This window comes from Gossypium raimondii, chromosome 10, assembly GCF_025698545.1.
Source record: "Gossypium raimondii isolate GPD5lz chromosome 10, ASM2569854v1, whole genome shotgun sequence".
In the NCBI taxonomy this organism is placed as follows: Eukaryota; Viridiplantae; Streptophyta; class Magnoliopsida; order Malvales; family Malvaceae; genus Gossypium; species Gossypium raimondii.
In genome coordinates, this window is record NC_068574.1 from 7881475 (window position 1) to 7902353 (window position 20879).

At 32.0% G+C, this 20879-nt stretch overlaps 2 protein-coding genes and 2 long non-coding RNA genes across 8 annotated transcripts; 2 read left to right on the top strand and 2 right to left on the bottom strand.

Annotated features, from left to right (window-relative positions):
• The first annotated feature begins 3511 nt into the window (after positions 1-3511).
• LOC105776953 (protein DUF642 L-GALACTONO-1,4-LACTONE-RESPONSIVE GENE 2-like) lies at positions 3512-5755 on the top strand. 2 transcript variants are annotated; one of them, XM_052622287.1, is made up of 3 exons: positions 3512-3719; positions 4721-4846; positions 5044-5755. In XM_052622287.1, the coding sequence occupies exons 1-3, from the start codon at positions 3647-3649 to the stop codon at positions 5580-5582; spliced, it is 738 nt and encodes a 245-aa protein (XP_052478247.1). In that variant the 5' UTR covers positions 3512-3646; the 3' UTR covers positions 5583-5755. The 2 variants fall into 2 exon arrangements, with proteins under 2 accessions (XP_052478247.1, XP_052478248.1); XM_052622288.1 differs by lacking the exon at positions 4721-4846.
• A 1807-nt stretch (positions 5756-7562) lies between these two features.
• Positions 7563-11760, bottom strand: LOC105775232 (uncharacterized). The gene is made up of 3 exons (XR_008189821.1): positions 11466-11760; positions 10880-11380; positions 7563-10260 (listed from the first exon to the last, which is right to left on the bottom strand). It is a non-coding gene; the product is annotated as an uncharacterized LOC105775232 (long non-coding RNA).
• On the top strand, positions 11545-12943 carry LOC128033780 (uncharacterized). Its single transcript, XR_008189822.1, has 2 exons — positions 11545-11680; positions 12121-12943. It is a non-coding gene; the product is annotated as an uncharacterized LOC128033780 (long non-coding RNA).
• Positions 12944-15596: 2653 nt separating this feature from the next.
• Positions 15597-18026, bottom strand: LOC105777513 (uncharacterized). Of its 4 annotated transcripts, XR_008190057.1 has the most exons (4): positions 17530-18026; positions 17273-17422; positions 15905-16042; positions 15597-15821 (listed from the first exon to the last, which is right to left on the bottom strand). XR_008190057.1 is itself a non-coding variant. In XM_052622656.1 (3 exons), the coding sequence occupies exons 1-3, from the start codon at positions 17932-17934 to the stop codon at positions 15998-16000; spliced, it is 600 nt and encodes a 199-aa protein (XP_052478616.1). In that variant the 5' UTR covers positions 17935-18026; the 3' UTR covers positions 15597-15997. The 4 variants fall into 4 exon arrangements, 2 of the variants coding, with proteins under 2 accessions (XP_052478616.1, XP_012456281.1); XR_001128316.2 differs by having other exon boundaries at positions 15905-17422; XM_052622656.1 differs by having other exon boundaries at positions 15597-16042.
• Between the last annotated feature and the right edge of the window lie 2853 nt (positions 18027-20879).

The following is a 20879-nucleotide window of genomic DNA, read 5'->3' on the forward strand; positions in this document are numbered from 1 at the left end:
ACAAGCTCTATTTATACTAGGGATTTACTAAATTAGGAGCCAACTAGTCATAGGAAATTAAGGAAAAATATTCCATAATAAAATAAATCCCAAAATAATCTCCCCCACTAAGTCAACAAAATTTTCAGCTAATTAATATTGGAAAAATTCTACTTTGGCCCTCATTCTTTGCTTCTTTCTTCAATTTGCCCCAATTGTTTCTTTTTCTTCTATTTAGCCCCAAATTGCATTCCTGCACAAAATTCAATAAATATGGCAAAATTAGTGGTGCATTCTCATAAATTAACCAATTTAATTACATTAAATATGTAACTTTAGCATTTAATCACTTATTGTTGTACCAATGACAAATGCTACCATTTGTAAGGAAGCATATATAATAATTCTTACAAAACATCCCTTTCACCGACAGGTGATGATTTTCATATTAGTCCTCAAGAAGTACCCTCTCTAGCAATTCAGACAATCATACGTGATGTTAGCTTTGGGAAACAAAAAAAATTAGTAGATTTTGGGTAAACTTTCAGATAAAGATTTAAATAAAGATTATATTTTTGGATAATGATGATGATGTGGATAAAAACAATCGGTTAAGAATTATGCTTAGGATGTAGTTTGTATAAGGTTTAGACATATAAATATATGTAAAGTTTTAGTTAGAATGTAATCCTGGTGAATATGTTTGTTTTCATTGAAAACAATTTTTAGAAATTAATTTCTTGAAAATAAGTTATAGTGCGCGTTGTACGAGATTGACTTGTGACGAGGCAATGATTCTTAATTTGTGTTTAAACAATGAGTATATCGAGGTTCAACATTTATTGCGATGTAAAGCCTTCGGACTTGGCACTTAGTACCCAGGCGTGTTTTCAGAGGGATGTTAGCCTATGGGCTAGGCACTTGATGCCAATGTGTGTTTTCGGTTAGATTGAGTTATTTGAGCTTTTGGTGTGTTTTAGATGGATAACTGTGTACTCATATCCGTATATTGTTCATCGGGTAATATCTCTAATGTTAAATTACTTGTTATTGAACTGTTTTAAAGTTGTTCATGAATTTCCTGATAACATTGTGGCTTAATATTGAATGATCTCGTATAGTTATATTAAAATGTAACTTGTACATGATTGTATGTATATTCTCACCTGTTAATGGTTGTGGTTGACAGGAAACACTGTCTATAACTCTTGTTATTATAAATGTTATGTTTAATTCGGTAAGTTTTATCATTTTAACTGTTGAACTTACTAAACTCTATAGAGGCTTATTCGTGTCATTTTCTTGTTTACTTGTAGATACGTTTTTCATGGAATTGGGCGATCAGATCAACTCAAAGAATCACACTATCCGAATATCTTTTTGGTAGTTTTTGATATGTTTATCTTTGAGTTATATGACATGTAATAGGTGTGTTTTGTATTTATGTCAGATACATATTTTGATGTGTTACATATTTGATTAATGTATGTGTCTTTTGGTGTTTGGAATGAAGTGTGCCTATAACCTTGGTTAGTTGATATAAATCATTTGGAAATGTTTGAATTGTGGTAGTATTGAATATGAATAGATAGAATAAGATGATAAGTTGGAATGTTTTTTTTTTTTTTATGTATGAACTCATAAGTTAGAATGTAACTTATTTGATATGATTTGTGGATAAGCTTGTTAATTGAATTGTGGCGTACAATGAAGACACGTTTGTTAGACACTTAGGTTGGATGATTTTGGCATGTTTCGGGCTTGTTTAAGTGTGTTTTAAATAGGTTTAATTGTTGGTAAATGAGTTACTTGATGTTCAAGTAAGTACATTTTGGTAAGCTTGCATTTGAAGGAAAAATTAGGGGCACACGGGATGTCACATGGCCGTGTGCTACAGACGGTCTCTTTGCACGGCCGTGTGTTTCAAGTTAGTGAGTTACATGACTTGCGACATGGTCTGACTCAACTTCGAATTGAACACGATCTAGCACTTACTTCAAAAGTTATACGATCTATCACACGGTTGGTCACACCGCCATGTCCCTGTGCCACACAATCTGGGCTTTGTCACATTGCCTGACCACACGGCCGTGTGATCCTATTTTCAAAAATTTTCTAATTTTTCTAGAACTTTCAGTTTTGTTTCAAATTAGTTCCTCATTGTTTACAAACTATTTTTAGAACCCCATAGGTTCGATATTAGGCCCGTAAATATATTTTTACTATGAATAACATTTCCTTTAAATATTGATATTTAAATTAATAAATGAATGGTGGAAGAAAATTTAATGATACATTAATCTAATAATCAAATTTCTATTTTTGATATTGTTTAGTTTTTATTTGTTTTAAATTTATTATATGGAAAGAATAATTAGTGTTGAAGTTTAATTAAGCAAGTATATTAAAAATGATTAGAAAGTAATAAAATTAAGTAGCCCTTAGTGGACAATGCAACAGCCTGTGGATAAATATATCCATGTGGCTTTGAATCAACCTCCACCAAAAGAACACCAAATCTGGAGTCATGCATCTAAATGGCGTTTAATCATTATAAAAACTTTAAACCCTAAATCATTCCATTAATTAATTAAATTTCTAGTCAACCAAGAAATTAGCTCCCCCAGATGTTATAGGATAAGAGAAATGTAACCTTTTTTTTTTGGGTAGAAAATAAAATAACATGCCGGGAGTGTACAAGAACATAGACCTCTTCATGTAAGGAAATATGAACATCTTCCTCTAGTAGTCTCATAATGCACTGCGGTGGAAATGAACATAGACATCTTCCTCTTCATGTAAGGAAAAATTGGGTTTTTCCGCGTGTTAGGAAAGTAGGTTGCGAAATCGACACGGGCTGGCCACACGCCGTGAAAATGCTCAGGCCGTGTGGATGCTGAAAATAGCTCTTTTTGCTCGATTTTGACTTGTCTTTTCGCTCCTTTATGCTCACCTAAGTATAGAAACATAAATTTAAAGGATTAGGAGCATCAAATTCACTAATTTATATAATAAATCATCCAAAAATGCATCAAGAATAGGATTAAAAACATATTACTTTTATGGCTTATCAGTGGTTCTGTGAGAAGAACTAATTAATTTAGCTTTCATATTGCAAATTCATTATGAAATTAATTATTATTAATTAAAAATAATATTTCTCAAATAGAAAACCAAATATATATTATATATCATCAATCACAATAAATCATATAAAACCATTACATGGAAATTTTTATTAAAAAAAAGTTTAAAATACAATCTAAAATGTACTCAAATTAAAATGATTTTAAAATTTTATTAAAAACTTTTAAATTCAAATATATTTATTCCAAATTGAATACAATGCTTAATTTAGATTTTATATCTGTGAATAGAGTTTTTAATTTCACAATAGAACCCTATAGAATGGAATTTACAACTCTATAAGAGAAAAGCCTTCCCCGGTAGTGAAGTAAAGAGGATAATGATAATCCCGAAAGAGTACTATTTGATGGGTCTTGTAGTGGCAGCCATCTAGTTTAACTAAGTAAAATTGGCTTTTGTCTACAGCAAACCAGGCGACACTGGCAGTCGTCATTTTCCATCCAAATTCCCTCCCTCTGATTTTCCTTTCTCTATGTGTGTGTCTGTAAGGTGTTTTACTTGAGAAATAATATAATACAAAATGAAGAAGGTGGCGGTGTTCGTATTGCTTCTGGTTTGCACCACTTCTCAAATAGCTTCATCTGCCAAAGATGGTAATTAAGCCAGCCTCGAATATCTCTCCATTTTTGCATTTCCTTTTTTCTTTTTCTTTTTGAAAGCCATCAACAGTCTAGCACTTCATGCATGGCATCTGCAACTCTTCTTCTTACTCAGAATTAGGAACAGCTTACAAGATTTTGATTCCAAAGCTATCTATATTATTTCTTTTCTGCAATCCCCATTATACTCTCCATTTTTATATATTCAAACTATACATGTGATTTTCTGCAATTACAATGTTTGGGCCAGTTTTATTCTGTTTACTACATAATATAGTGAATGAATGAATGAATATTTGTAAGATAAAAGCACGCATATGGTACATGAAAACAAAGAATTAGACTAAGTTTGACATCACTCTTTACGTGATTCATAAATGGAGCATGATGTTATAGTATAGGAGTAGTCGAGGAAGAAGCTTTTAATGAACTTGAGGCTTCCTTTTTGGATGATTTGGTGTAAAGTTGGGTTGTTTGGTGTGAGAGCAATAAATTTAGCTGTGTTATGAACGAGCCAGCTTTTAAATGGGTCAAGATCTACCCAATGTTTCCTCCCATGTTTCTTCTCCTAAACTTCACAATTTCAGAATTACCCATCTATTAATTGACTGACATACAATACTGAGCCCATAGTTAGTATGGTATTTATTTGTTTATTATATGGAGTAGGCTTTAATATATTGTTTTAACCATAGGTATGTAAGTTATATAGGTAAAGTAGATTCCTCTCCTACGAACTAATATCAAATATCATTAACCATTTATATTTGATCCTTTGCTGGCATATAAATTCATATACACTACCAATCATTTTTGTTTAACAATTTAGTAATAAATTTATAGTTCAATTACACAATAATTCTTTATTAAAAACTTTACTATTAATTTTAATCGGAAACTTAGAGCAGCTATAAAGTTAAGCTTTAGGTTGAGCTAGAAGCTAATGAGTACATAAAATCAACCTTGATCTAAATTTGGTTATTGAAACATGTTAGGTTTATTGCCAAATGGGAACTTCGAGCAAGGTCCAAAGGCATCGGAACTGAAAGGAACAAAAGTGATGAGTGGCAAGTCCATTCCCAACCGGGAAATTTCTGGCTATGTTGAATACATAAAATCAGGTCAAAAACAAGATGACATGTTGCTAATAGTACCCCAAGGAGCCTTTTCAGTTAGGTTAGGGAATGGGGCCCTCATTAAGCAGAAGATTAGGGTGATTAAGGACATGTTTTACTCTCTAACCGATCACATTAGCATTTAGTTTTTGAAATCGTTTATCATGATTCACTAACTGATGGTTTGATTCAACAATTTGCAGCCAATCTACTAAAGAATGGAAACTTCGAAGAAGGTCCTTATATCTTCCCAATACTAACTTCCGAAGGACTTATAATTCCACCCGAAATAGAAGATGATCACAGTCCTTTACCAGGCTGGATAATTGAATCCCTGAAAGCCATTAAGTACATCGACAGTGAACATCTCTCGGTTCCACAGGGCAAATGGGCCATCGAACTCATAGCCGGAAAAGAAAGCGCGGTTGCACAGATCGTTAAGACGACAATTGGAAGAAACTACGTACTCTCATTTGTTGTTGGCGATGCTAACAATGGATGCGAAGGTCCAATGATGGTCGAAGCATTCGCAGGCAAAAACATGGTGATGGTGTCGTATAACTCCAAGGGCAAAGGTGGATTCAAAGCGGCTAGACTTGCATTCAGGGCAGAGTCAACACGAACTCGGATCATGTTCTACAGCACAATTTACACCATAAAAAGTGATAATTCGGGTTCTCTTTGTGGGCCGGTGCTGGATGATGTGATGCTGCTTAGTGTCCGAAAATTGCGTCACCTGTAAATTAAAACTGTTTGGAAAATGTTACGCAACTCATCCATTTAGGGGGAACAAAAAACTGAAACTGGACATCTCTAGTTGCAGTTGTATTTATGTGATGTTATAGTTGGTGTTGTAACCAACTGAAAATACCAAACATAAAATGAAGCAATTTGGTGTCTTTACGAGAGAATAAATCTACTGTTTTGTAGTACAACTTTTCATAATTAACTAAATATATCTAAATTCGCGATGCATGAAGAAGATCATTTCACCGATCCACTAGAGGATATCGATCCTTCTTTTTTAGATGAAGCAATAGAAGCTTCGATGCATTCAATTAATGATCATGTCTTCCATAATTGATATTTATGTGGTAAAATAATTTATTAGTTACCAAAGTAATAAATCATGCATGTGTATGTAAATATTTATATAATTAATGAAATGTTCAATTAAAAAATGCAGGATTTCAAAATTTTCCTTCTACGAATAGTGAAAACTTTCATGTGTATATTTTGATTTTAGAAATTAATTTTATTTGGTTTTATTAAATTTATTGTTTTGGTTTTGTTTAAAGTTTTGCCATTAGATTTTTTTTCACATGAATATAATAGTTTTACTGCATGATAATTTTATTTTTAATCTTGTGTAATTGCCTTTATTTTTATTGTTTTTAGAATTTTAGCTAATTACGGATATTTTAATATTGTTTAGAATATTTTGGCATTATCTTATATTTAGGTGATTTTGCTATAATTCGAGTCATTAAGTAGAGAATATTTAGGTTGATTAAGTGCTAAAACTCTAATAAAATGTCATAAAGCTTAGGAAAGGCGTGGTAGAGGTGCTAACCATTCCCTATTAATTTCAAAAAAAAATGTCATCTTGAAGGTGAATACATGAATTAATTGGGTTAAACCCCCAATTCTTGGTAGCTATGTACATTAAGCATCGATGAATTAATTGGGTTAAACCCCTAATTTTTGGCAGCTATGCACATTAAGCATCAATGGAATGACTCAAGTATCACTTAAATTTTATATTGTGATTGAATGTAATAGGTGAGTGAATGGTGTAGCGTCGTATAATTATGGAGAGCATCATGTGAAAATAAAACCATCATGCAGTAAGAATATTATATTCTCTTGAATATTATATTTTACCACATGATGAAGTTTTGAAAATTCAAGAGAGAACTTCTATCATTCAATCCCTATAGAGACAAAACCCTTTGTCATCTCAATTTTACTATAGACTCTAAGAAAACTTAATTAAGACCACACTCATCTTAAGGTGGGCTTACTATTTAGATGTTTTTTGTAATTATTTACTTTGCACGATCATTGGTACAATAGAGTTGTGTCTTTCCCGATTCTCTTGTACTAGGAAAAGGTACATACCAACACAAGGTTGGGGAATAAAATGTAGCGGCATTGTAATGAGTAGCTTTGGCAATTCCTTATGCCGAACACTCAGTCAAAAAAGATGCACATATCCTCCCGATGGTTGAGGGTCAGGGTAAAATGCAACATGTGCGATAAGATAATCTATATTAGCAAGCAAGACTAGCTTTTCCTAACCGAACATCTCTTACAGCTTTTGCAATCATGCCGCCTGATGGATTGTACAATCTTAAAGTTTCATTAATGATCACGGTGGTCTGTTTGCAGAGGAATATGTCAGATTATATTAAAGAATTTAATGTACTAAACACAGAGTAGTATAAGCTAGGATTTAAATAACAGCTGCAACACAATATTATAGTAATTAATTTGTTGTTTTTTACTTTCACCGCTATTAATATTTACTACTAATGATCATGATAGTATTTGTTACTAAAAAGCATAAGACCACGATTTAAATGCCTGGCATACACTATATTGAAAGGTTTGAGTGACAGTTTACTTACAATTTTGAGTTTAGAACTGCCTTGAGAATTTGGATTTTGGTTACCAAATATCTCAATCACCTCTCTTCTTTCTTTCTCTTGCCATCCAGACAAGTAAGGAATCATGTATTCCTTTTGCAAGTTTTTCTGACTCTAGCATATCAGCAGGTTTCCAGAACTTGCTGTGAAAGAAAACCAATGTCATCTGCATATATGGAAAAATAAACCCTACTCGACAACCTAAAATTTGCATTCAGAAACTAGTTCTGAAGATACTAGCAATGGGTGGGATTCATATGCATAGGCATTCCAAGTTGATGCGCATGTAATTGAGATCCCAATACATAATCCAGGCTAGAGGACAAATGTAGCTTGTGGCCCCATTGTTGATTCAGTTGCATTGAAGACCTTGTACAATCCAAAACGTACTCGAGGTATATAAACTCGATCACATTGACATTTTATGATTGAAATAGAAGTTCATAATTCACTAACCTGTTGTTTGATTCAACAATTTGCAACCAATCTATACTAAATAATGGAAACTTCAAAGAAGGTCCTTATATCTTCCCAAGACCAACTTCTGAAGATGATCACAATCCTTTACCAGGCTAGATAATTGAATCCTTGACAGTGAACAATTTCTCGGTTCCAAAAGGCAAACGACCCATTGAACTCATAGCCAGAAAAGGAAGCTCGGTTGCAGAAATCAACAATCAGAAGAAACCATGTGCTCTCATTTATTGTTGGTTATGCCAACAATGGCTGCAAAGGTCCCCTGGTGGTCGATAAATTTGTAGGCAAAAAAACACTGTGAAGGTGTGGTATAACTCCAATGGGAACCAGCCGGAGACAACATATTTTACACTAAGAAAACTAATAACTCAAGTTCTCTGCTTTAATGTCCAAAAATCGAATCACATACGAACTAAAACTGTTTTGTTCCATTGCTTACGTAACAAACTAATGTGCTTTTTCCATTTATTAAGGTCCAATGTAACATTTTTCTTCATTAATTAATTATAAGTTCAACCTATGAGCAAAAACTCAGCATTAACATGTACTATTAACTAGCTTCAGTGAACAATTACGCGTTTGTTTGGCAACTGAAATATTGGCAGCAAAAGCATCAATTCTTTTCTTCTATAAAGCATATTAATATTTCTAATCAATTCTTATCAGGAATAATAATATTTTAAATCAATTACTTGTAGATGGACCAAAAGAAATTCCTTTTCTCCCAAAGTAGAAAGTTTCTAGAAAAAAAACATCACAGTGAACATGAAAACATCAAAAGTTGATATAGGCAAAACAGATGGTAGAGAACAATTGAGGAAGAAATTACTGTCGGGGCTGAAGTGATGGAAAATGCCTAACATTTCAATCTCACACTTGTGAACAAAAAACTAACAATATTTACATGACAGAAGCTCAATAAACAATACTTCACTTGAAACAATTCCTGAAAATGCCTTATCATTCCCTCCACGACATTGGCATTCTTTGGAATCCTAAAAGAGTTATGAGATTGCCCTTGAAAAATAAAATTCAATTTGTTTTTCTATTAAAGAAATGATTGTGTTAAAATATTTGGATTCATGTTCCAGATTAAGACTTAAACAATGGCATTATGCAAAAAACCAATACCAAGAGGAGTATAGGTTTGAAATTTGACTTCAAAAGGAACAAGAATTGGGGCTACTCTACAGACCCGTCTCTGCCTCATGATCTGTAGTTTCATATGTGACAAGAAACATGGAGGTGTCTAAAGTGAAGGCCAGTTAACCATGATATATTACGAGTGCAAACAGGTGGAATAACCCATGCAAATAGCAAATACTAGCAAACAGAACTTACCAATTGGGATTTGGGAGGAATCTAACTAGTACCGAAAGGCATGAACTGAAGCTTATACTGCATGTAACAACAATAAATAGGAATCCAATATTCGAATTTCTAAAGTCAAACATCAATCAAAAAAAGTCTCTCAAAGCATCAAACACTGATCAAGATTAGGGAAACATGTTACCTGTATGATGGATTCTCATGCACTGTACATAATCAGGGAAAACCAACCCGTTAAACACAACAATGATCTTTTCTCAAACAGAATCCATAAAAAAAGATAAAAAATAATAGTACATAATGCAAGAATTTTTCTTACAGAACTTTCATGGGCAGGTGATGATTTTCAAACTGGGAGTTGCTTGAAGGGGCTCAAAAATACCCATCTCGCAATATCAAGCAACCAACAATGATGTTAAAACACCATTTGATCATGGTATGGAAACTTCAATTTCAACTAGTTCAACATCACCTTGTTTATACAATTAGAATGTAGCTTAAGGCAACAAATTAAACTTGTCTACTCAGACAGTTAATACAAGAAGTCTTTCTGCAGAGAGAGTAGGGAAGGTTCAGAGCATTTTATCAATTATGCAGCCTAAAATGTTCCAATATTGGATATGGTCATCCAGAAATACCAAAATTTATGGCTATTACAACTTGAATACTTTTTAAGTGCAACAACCTTTCAATTTACATACTAAAACTGAAACGCATCTTTTAAGATTATCTAGATTTATCGGCATCTACATCAGATATAATGACCTATACCATTATTTCAAAAGAAAAATCAAAATTTGAAAAGATTTATAAAAATATTCATACCAAAAGTATGGTTTAAGGGACTCTTTAGGGAATAAACCATGGATGTTGCCAGGTTGTCAACTGCAAGAGGTGCCAAACTTAAACCCAATCATGGCTTTTGAAGCTATGTATTGATGCCTCCAATAGTGACAATGAGGTATTCTGAGAAAGCACCAAGACATTCCCCAACATAAATTCCATATACTACTGAAATAAAGGAAAATACAATATTTATACTCACCATCAAAAGATGCAAAAGCATATCTAAACCTGCAGGTACATACAATTCCAAGTAGAATCCATAAACCATCCAACACTACATCATAATTTACAAGAGCCAAATTGGTGAACATGGATAAGATCAAAAAAAGTTTTAGAGACGAGAACAGTAGAAATTAAATATTCCAGAGCAACCAGGCTTTACAAGTTACTATTTTCTGAAACTTGGGTACTTATACAATGGAATTCTTTAGAGTATCCCTCCCAGTAACAAAATTGTACTTCACTACTTATCATTTGAATGCTATTCGACTTGGAGGAAATAACCTTCTACTCTGTTGAGTTAATATTGAAAAGCCACCTAATAATACAACGCAACTAAAAATTGACATCGGAGGAAGAATATGAATAATAACATGACAGTATTGCATAACCAGAAAGAATTCTTTCATTAAATCTAGTGACAAAAGAAGGAAAGCCTATTATCATTATGTCTCAACTTTCTTAGCTCCCTTAAATGTTCATCATTCGAAATATTAAGAGTACAACGTAGATTTGTCACCTTTGCTTCTTCTTCCCATGTCAAAGGCCCAGACATATACAATGCCTCAAGAGCTTGCTGGTAGACGTGTAGTTCTGACCTGTGGAAATTCGTTCCCGATCCTCCACTACTGTAACCAAAACTTCCTTCTTTTCTACATCTCCTTTCCCAATAAGAGTCGGCATCGCTACAATAATCCTCTAAGTTTTCATAACCTTTTGTTACATAACTAGGAGACAAGTTAAGACCATTATTACCTAAAACACTAAAGCTACCAACAGATGATGCATAACTCACGATATCATCAGTTCTATTAAATGAAGAAGGCCTACATCTTTCACCCAGTACATTGTTTGGGGAAACAAATGCATCTACCTTTTTAGAAGTTGGTGAAGGAAGTCGAACTATTATCCTTTTACCACCAACAATACCTTTTTCAATTACCCTCTTCTTATGTCCACTAACATCCAAGTAGCCAAGCAACGATATTTTTCTCTTAGGCGATAAGGACTTTGACGAACCCTGTTATCGAAAAGAAATGTTAGGGTAAGAACCAATAAAGCATAATAAATGAAAAGAAATTAAGAAAAAGAAGAAAAAAAAATACCTTTCCAACGAGGAACCACTTGCCATCTTCCCAAGATTGTCAAACACGCAATCGAGATCGATGTACTTCGAGTTCGCTATTCGATCCAAGAATCCTCACAAAAAAGTTGTTTCCTTCGGAAACCTTAACGATCACGGCCAGTTTCCAACATAGCTCGTCGAACACCTCCATGACGTCGCCAGGAACTCAATCATCGGTCTCGTTTATAGGAGAAGGTGTTGAAATTGGCCAACCATGCTGCTGTTACATGTTTTGGTTGAAGTGCATGCAGCTTGATGACATGCTGCAGCACGTGTATTTGCTGTAACAGCAAGGTTTTCTCTTTAGTTTCTTTGTTAATTAAACTAGTTGAAAATGAACAAGTTGATGACAACATGATGCATTAGGTGTTGAATGACTAGTTTAGGTGGCTTGTTTATGTGTACAAGCAATGTTTATCAAGTTAGTAGGCTAATTAGTGGTAGTAGGTAGTATTTGGTGATGTATTTGACTATAAATATGTTGTTTTTCTAGTTGATTGAATGAGTTGAATGAGCTATCAGCCATAAGCTCCCTTGCTGCACATTTGTGAGCAAGTAAAAATTTTCTTGCACCTTGTTTCATGTTCTGTTCTCTCTGTTCTCTTATTTTGCTGCTGCCATTGTTCCAACAGAAGGGCAAGGCCTAATCGCTTTCCTAGGGACTCTCTCCACATTCGCCGCCTCTCCAGTGATCGAAAACCAACCGTACTTCACGCTATAAGTGTGGCCATTACCAGAGATGATCTCGGCACAATGCCATGCGTCGGTTGGAACCTCCTTCCTGGTTAATACCTCCACTTTGTTAGCTTTTTTGAATCTCATGATTGACAAATTTGATTAAAAAAAAAAGAATCGCAGGGATTGTTGAAGGCAAATTTGTGAAAGAAATCAAAGAAAGAACCATTTTGGGAAAAAAGAGTTAAAATGGAGACTATATAGGGGTTCTCGGATATCATTTCCTCCATGGCTTGATCATTTAGCCTTTGCCTAGACTTGGGACTTAGGCTCCCACAATCATCGTATGTAACATCCCGCCCGATGTAGTCTAGGGTATTTGAGTACTGTTTATAGAATAAAATGTTAAAGAACTCGCTAAGTGCTTGAGGACTATGAGTACGCCCTCGGTGAATTCCATATTAAGGCGAGCCTGGTGGTTGGCGAAGCTCCTTTGCAGAGTACATATCACCCCAGTTAAGAGACGATTAATGCTTATTTTTTCGTATGGTTAGTTTTATTATTTTGGTTGAACTAGATAATTGACCTGGAGAAGGTTAGTTAGAATTAGACGAGATATTAATAAAAGAGAGAAAATTATTAGTCACAGTTGTCGAAGGAGGGGTAGTGGGGAGAATGAACTTGCCCACTAAATTTTTCCCTCGTGCATGCATGTATAAAGTCAGTATTGGCTTCTTAACCAAACTTTATGTTTTCCTTGGCAAACTTTACTTTCTCTTTGAATTCTCTCTGCAACACCTGAGAAAGCTCTAGAACTAAGGATAGCTTGAAGGTTTTGGATTCGTTGTATTCAGTAAACTCCATTAACATTTGATACCTGATAAGTATCGACAAATCTTAAGCTATTATCATGGTTATTGAAGGGGCCCTAGGGTTTCATGCTCTAGGATTAATTTAGAAGGAAACTTCTAGGCTTTGGGTTTCATGATTTAGTATCCTTGAAAACTTGCTTTAAATATGGTATTAAAAGAGAATATAAAATTATATTAAGAAATATGGTATTATTTTAGAAAGTAAGTAGTTTTCTTAAATATGTTTTTTAAATATAAATAGTTAATTTACATATATTATTGTCATTATCTATGCTATATATTAATGAGTTGATTGAGTTGGTGTTACCCATTAATCGAACCTCAACTCAATTAAAAATTATCAAAAGTCCATTTCTTTAATAAAGTATTAAATATTATTTTAAATGTACTTATATCCTTTTATATTTTGATAAATATAGAAAATATATATGCATAATAGGAATAATAGGATTTCAACCCAAGTAATCATGTTTTTCATTAACTCAACTTTACTCTTTTAGATAAAATCATATTTGGGTTTTATATCAATTTTCTATAAATTTGTTACATCAATATTTTCACTCACATTCTTGGTGTGCCATAATCTAGTAATTTTAATTGAGTTAATATCAATAAGACATCAATTCAATTAGAAATTTTATGGTTTAATGTATTATTCAATACTTGAGTTTGACAAATCTTTTTAATTTAGTGCTTTTTTAACCCAATGTTGTACCTGCATTTAGCGAAGTTATTTTATTACCCAAAAGTAACTATGTTATCATTTTAGTCTTTAATTGATTTTTAGGATTGACTTGATGAAAGTTAATTACTAATATTTTTAGGATTGAATTTTCATGATTTTGTCAATAGAATAAATTTAGTACTAATTTTGAATTTATTTTAATTTATTAAATACAATTTGATGGTTATGATTCTTTCAGTTTTAAGGTTGATTTGATAAAATTAATTATAAGATTTTATCAAATCAATCCTAAACTCAATTAAATACTAAAAGTTAACATTCTTACATTCATGTGCTAAAATGTTTAACTTTTGCCAAATATAGATATCGCATTGAATAAAAACTCAAGTATCATATTAAAAAATGTCAAACACGAATACCAAATAATGTATTAAGCCAAATTATCTAGATATTTAAGTTTTTGCTGAGTTAGTGCCACGGGTCAATTGAACACCAACTCAACTATAAAATTACTAAAATATCCTTCACATACAAATTAAAATATATTTTTAAGAGAGTGTTTTGTCTTTATCTATATCATAAATCAATAAAATTTTGATCATAATAATATTTAAACCCAACACATTAAACATAATAAATATTTTATTTTACTATTGTAATAAAAATATCAATTAATTTTTTATACTATATATTTATTATATAAAATTTTCACTAATTATGAGTATACTTTAAATTTGATATACAGTATACGAGTGATAAAAGACTAACACACACTCACACTTATTACATGAAAAGGATATCATGCATATAGATGTATATACACACATCATTTTTATATGATCGGCAGATTTCTAAAGACTTACTTTTTGGGAGTGATATAAAATATTTAAAAAAAAAAAAGAGGTTCTACTTTCATCAATTTTACACTTTTCTTAATTTTTATATGATCAACATTTTAACAATTAAATCCTTGAATTTATTAAAATATTTGTATTTATTATGTATGTAAATTTTTGAATCAATTCGATATTTCTATATTGATCTAAAATATTGTATAGGTTGAAACTCTTTTAACATAAAATGAATAGTTAAAATTTTAATTTATTTTAAACTTGACATGCTTAATCTATATAAAAAGAGCATGAAATATTAAAGCATTTTATTGTATTCAATATACAATATAATTAATGGCTAAAAATATATACAATATAGTTTTACTCCATATTATTAATACCAAGCAATATTATTTAATATAATAAACGAGTACCAATAAAAAGTTCCTAATCATTACTAAAACATCAATACAAGCTATAAAAACTTAATATATTATAAATTAAACTCTTCGCTATTCAATTTTTATTTTTTCTTTATATTTTTCTTAATAAAGAATAAATCATTCATAGATAAGGTATAGTTATAATATATTTGTAAATTTATATATATAATTAAGAATGATGATGATGATGCTGCATTTAATTGAGAACCACTAAAATTTCTAAGTTGCCCATGAACAAACACCATAACTTGGTACAAATGGACAAACAAGGAGATAATACGTCCCAACTATGACATCCAAGTCAACAAACATGCTCCACATGAAACACAAAACTATATCTCACCCTATCAAAAACCAATCTCAATTTTAAAACACCTACAAAACACACAAATGCTCTTCACACATCTGAAAAGGAATTTGGGTTTTAGATTACCATAAATTATAGTGGTAAATGAATTTGAAAATCAAATATTTGCGCATATTTAAGTCTTAATTAATTATTGTATAGTGGGTGCATTTCATTCTCAAAAATTAAAATAAGTGATGGTAGCATCTTCTAGTCAATACTCAAGCATTAAAGTTAGAAGCCTTTGCAAAAAAATATGAATCGATATATATACACACATTTATTTAATCATATTGGATATGCACAGTCTAGAGATACAAAACTTTCCACTATGGAATATAACTTTAATTCTCATGTACTCTATAGAAGGGATGAGGAGAAGGGGAGGGGGAATAAGACAGATATGTCTTTCCATAAGTGCACCTGCAACCTATCAATTTACATGCTAACTGTAGGGCAGCTTTTAAGATTATCTTGTTTTTCTGCAACAAGGAATACAATGACCTATACCAGCATTTCCATAGATAAATCAAAATTTTCAAATATTTTTAGAAATAATTCGTACCAAAAGCAGGGCCTAAGGGTTCCTTTAGGAATAAACCATGGATGTTGTCCCCTGATCAACAGCGAGAGTTGACATATTCAATCCATCATGGCTTTAGAAGCAAAGTATGGATGCCTCCAACATTGGCCATGAGATATTCTGAGAAAGCATCAAGATATTTCTCAACATTAATTCCATATGCTGCTGAAATAAGCAAGTATAACAATTGTACATCATCATGATATGATGTAGAACAGCTTCACGTACATAAACGGGGAATGTATGAAACACTAGCTAGAATCCATAAACCAGCCAGCACCACATCACAATTTCCAAGACCCCATCTAGGGAACTAGAAAAAGGTCAGGTAAAGACCATGGACAAGGTTGAAGTAATCATAGAGGGCAAAATTGCACACGTATGTACGCGCTGGGAAATACTGAAACAGGCTATTCATGTTACTATTTCTGGAACTTGAATTTGTATAAACTTAAATTTATTTTAGGGAAACTGTTTTAGAAACAACAAACGTAATTCACCTCTTTGTATTAAATGAAACTCAACAGTTTCACAAGGGATAATAGAACTTACCGTGCTGAAACATCCACCCAACAATATACAACATTTGCAAAAGGTCAAAAACAAAAATGAAAAGAATGCTTATATATATTACGCTAAATTAAAAACAAATGTTTGAAGGTTCAGTTGATTGTAGTAAAACATTAGGGGCTTGAATGATTACTTAGCTCAGGGGCCTTTTTTATACTTCAGCCAAAAAAGAATTACATAAAGAACAGAAGCTTCTATCGTGGAGATAGGAAAAGAAACTAATTACAAAATTGAAAATTTCAAGTATCCTTACAATATCTGCATTATTTGAGTAAAATATAACACTAGTGCATTACCAGATAGAAATGTGATTCACTAAACCTAGCAACAACTAATAAAAAACCTATTATCATCATGTCTCAACTTTCTTAGTTCCCTCAAATGCTCATCATTAGAAATATTAAGAGAACGACGTAGGTTGGTTACCTTTTCTTCTTTTTCCCAAGTCAAAGGTCCAGAAGCATGCAATGCCCACAGAGCTTTCTGATAGGCATGCAGCTCCGACCTATGGAAATCAGTTCCCAATTCCACACTAGGGGAAACAGAACTTCCATCTTCCCCACAACACCTTTCAGAATATGAGTCAGCATCACTACAATAATCCTCCAAGTTTTCACAACCGTTTGTTGCATAACTAGGAGACAAGTTAAGACCATTATTCCCTAAACCACTACAACTACCAACAGACGATGTGCAACTCAAGGTATCATCAAGTCTACGAAATGAAGAAGGCATACATCTTTCACCCAGTATATTTTTGGGATAAACAAATGCATCTACCTTTTCAGAAGCAGGACAAGGAAGCCGAACTATTAGTCTTTGACCACCAAAACTACCTTTTTCAATCACCTTCATCTTCTTTCCACCAGCTTCCGGAAAACCAAGCGAAGATCTTTTCCTCTTCGGTGGTCCACTGGAATTTGACGAGCCCTGTTATGGATCATAACAATTAGGGTAAGAATCAACAACGTCCCAACAAAAAAGGTTAAAGAAATATATTAAAATATATTACTAAAAGAAAGGTTCAGGAGATTTACCTTCCCGACAAGGAGCCAGTTGCCGTCTTCCCAAGATTGTCGAACACGCAATCGAGATTGATGTGCTTTGAGTTGGCTCTTCAATCCAAGAATCCTGACGGAAAACATGTTGTTTCCACCGAAAACTCTAACGATCACCGCTGGTTTCCAACACAACTCGTCGAACACCTCCACGACGTCGCCAGGAACCCAATCGTCGGTCCCATTTATAGGAGGAGGGCAAGGCCTAATCGCTTTCCTCGGGACTCTCTCGACCAACGCCGCCTTGCCAGTGATCGGAAACCAACCGTACTTGACGCAGTAAGTGTGGCCGTTGCCGGAGATAATCTCGGCACAGCGCCACGCGCCGGTTGGAACCTCCTTCATGGTTAATACCTCGACTTTGCTACCTTTCTTGAATCTCATGATTGGTGAATTTGATTTTTCAGTAAAAATTAAAAAAAATAAATTGTTGAATTGAATTTTTGAGGAAGAAAACACAAAGGAATTTTGGGAAAGGTCGTTGAAAATAGGTTTTTAAATTTATAATATTGGAAGTAGGGACCAGTTGGGATATCATAGTTGGATTAGGAAGGTTGATATGATCGGACGGTGATAAAACAATAATGATGGGGCGTAAGTAGGCCGTTAAAATTGGATGCTTCTGATTAAGTTAACGTTCCCAAATGGACTAACGGAGTCTTAATCTGTTATTTAGTAGGATTACACACGATTCAGATCGTGGCATTTTTTATGTTTTTTCTTATTTAAAAAAAACTGTACCCTCATTGATTAAATTATGATAATTTTTTTGTTTTAGTTACTTAGTTAAAAATAATTATAATTTGATCATTAAATTATTCAAAAGTTTTTATTAAATTACAAGTTGTTAAAATTAATACTATATCACTTTATTTTTATTCGCACTACCTATATCAATCGAAAACTATTTTCCCCCTCCTCTTCCATAGTTAAGTTTTTTTTTTATGAAATAGCTTTGGATATTGTGAATTTACTAACCAAATTCAAATAGGATTTTTTTTCGATCTCTAACACTAACCGTCAGATCAACTTAGATCTAAGGTATATTTTTCTACTCGTTAATGAGCATTAATCAATTGTACCGAACGTTGAATTATCACTTAAAGCTTGCCAGCGAAACTTAAAAAAAAAAAATTTAAAAGGCCAATGATTTAAATAAAAACTTTAAAATAGTTCAATGACTTAAATGAAAACTTTTAAAAAATTTAATAACCAAATTATAATTTTTTAAATTAAGTAATTAAAACCAAACTTTACTCATAACTAATAATGTAGTGTACCTTAAAAACGCACTGCAGCTAAATTTGTTTTTTTAATTATTATAAGTAATTTTAAATTTTATAATGCGAAAATAGTGAAATTTTGTTTTATCAAAATAAATTTAAAATGCAAAACTTGAATTAGTATAAAAAATAGAAAATCAAACTCAGTCAAAATATCAGAGATGATTAAAAAATACTTAAACTCACTCGTTTGATAAATCATTTAAATTTTTAATTCATTAAAATGAAAATTTTCGATATGTAAAAATAATTTTATTAAAAATTGAAATAAATTATTGCCTTTTAAAACCATTAGATACTCAAATAATCATATTTAACTTTTATTCAAAATTATCTCAAATAATATAAAATATTATATTAATAAATAATATTTAATATTTATTTTAAATTTTAATTTATCAAGGTAATTAATATATAATTTTAAGTCAAAATTCTTGACCGAGCCATTCAAACTTTTTATATGAAGAAAAAGGGTGAAAAGTATGACACAAGTCATGGAAAACAAAATATATTGTTAAACTATTAGCATTGGGTTTTTTTCTATAATTGGTAAACAAAATATGTTGTCTTTTATAGGATTGTTGTGATACATGCATTTCACATTGGGTATTGTAAAGGTAATCAATATGTTCTCATTTTATTTAAGAAATTCATGTATATATCATGATACGTGATATTATTAAAATATACCATCCTCTATATTTGTGATTGGGAATCCTATAAGGATATGTTTTACCAAAGAAAAAAAATAGTATTATAAAATATTCATAAATTACTAGAATTATCATTAATATATTTTGGTTAATCTATATATTGAAAAAAATCATTTGAGAAATTAGGTTGAAATTTTAAAAATTTATCGGTGTATGTTTTTTTTGGAGAGAGAAAGAAAAACGTATTTTGTAAGATGCGTTTTCACTTAGCTAAAAGATTTTATCTGTGTTTGAGATAGACATTGTTATAGTTTTAAGGAATGTTTGAATTTACGGTAGTGCCATGAAGTTGAGTGACCTACAAATTTCATTAGCCATGTGAGTATGGAGCCATCACTCGGGAAGTTGGGTCACGTTGCAACTCAAAGTTCCAGTTAACGGTGATTATACAGTTTGGGGTTGAAGTGTAACTAGCGCTTCAAGTTTACAAAGGTTATGCTGTCAAGGGATGCTGTAACAACCCAGTTTAGACCCTAGTCGGACAGTGGTTTTGGGACCACAAATTCGAGTCAGAAAAATATTTTAATATTATTTTCCGTACTTATAGTATGCGAATTAACATGTGTGAAATTTTCGTAATTTAATTTATCTATTTGAGTGCTTAATTTGGAAAAAATGGCTAAATCGCATAAAAAAATAAAAGAGGCATTTTATATGTTAAAGGTGTTTATTTGCTATGGTTTGTTAAATAGGAGTCCTTATAATGTTATTAAACCATTAGTATCTTGAGTGGACCATTATGGACATATATTAGTTTATTATTATGTTTTATAATTAAGGTTAAAATAGTAAATAATAGAATAACATATAATAAAAGTATATGAAAAACAAAATAAGCCATGCATAGTTCATCCATAGCCGAAACATCAAAAAGAAAAGAAGAAAGAAAAGAAACTTAGGTTTGGCACTTTGGAGTTCAAATTAGGTATGTGTTTTACTCGATTTTTGATAATTTTTACGTTTTTGAGATCGTTGCTTAGTATATTACCTAGCCCATGTGTTAATTTCTGGAGTTGTTGATGAATTTGAAAATTTTCATTGTTGATAATGTGATGAAATTGTTGTTTGATGATGAAACATAAGTTTTTGATGTTTGATTTTCATGTTTAATTAAGTGATTTTTGATAAAAATCTAAATTAGGGATTTATTTGTGAAATTTGAAAATTTAGGGGCTTAAATGTGAAATAAATAAAAATATATAGGTTGCTATGGACTATAGAAAGATCCGGCTAAGGCATAGTTTTGATGAATTTTGTGTATTTTGTGATTTTTGGAAATAGGGACTAAATTGAAAAGAATGTGAAATGTTAGGGACTAAAATGCAATTTTCCC

Excerpts from the sequence above, each read along its gene's own strand:
- LOC105776953 (XM_052622287.1), top strand. The coding sequence starts at position 3,647 with ATGAAGAAGGTGGCGGTGTTCGTATTGCTTCTGGTTTGCACCACTTCT. Across the intron at positions 3,720-4,720 it reads AGCTTCATCTGCCAAAGATG|GTTTATTGCCAAATGGGAAC; the intron begins GTAATTAAGCCA and ends GAAACATGTTAG. Across the intron at positions 4,847-5,043 it reads TGTTGAATACATAAAATCAG|CCAATCTACTAAAGAATGGA; the intron begins GTCAAAAACAAG and ends AACAATTTGCAG.
- LOC105777513 (XM_012600827.2), bottom strand. The coding sequence starts at position 17,934 with ATGAGATTCAAGAAAGGTAGCAAAGTCGAGGTATTAACCATGAAGGAG. Across the intron at positions 17,423-17,529 it reads ACTGGCTCCTTGTCGGGAAG|GGCTCGTCAAATTCCAGTGG; the intron begins GTAAATCTCCTG and ends GATCCATAACAG.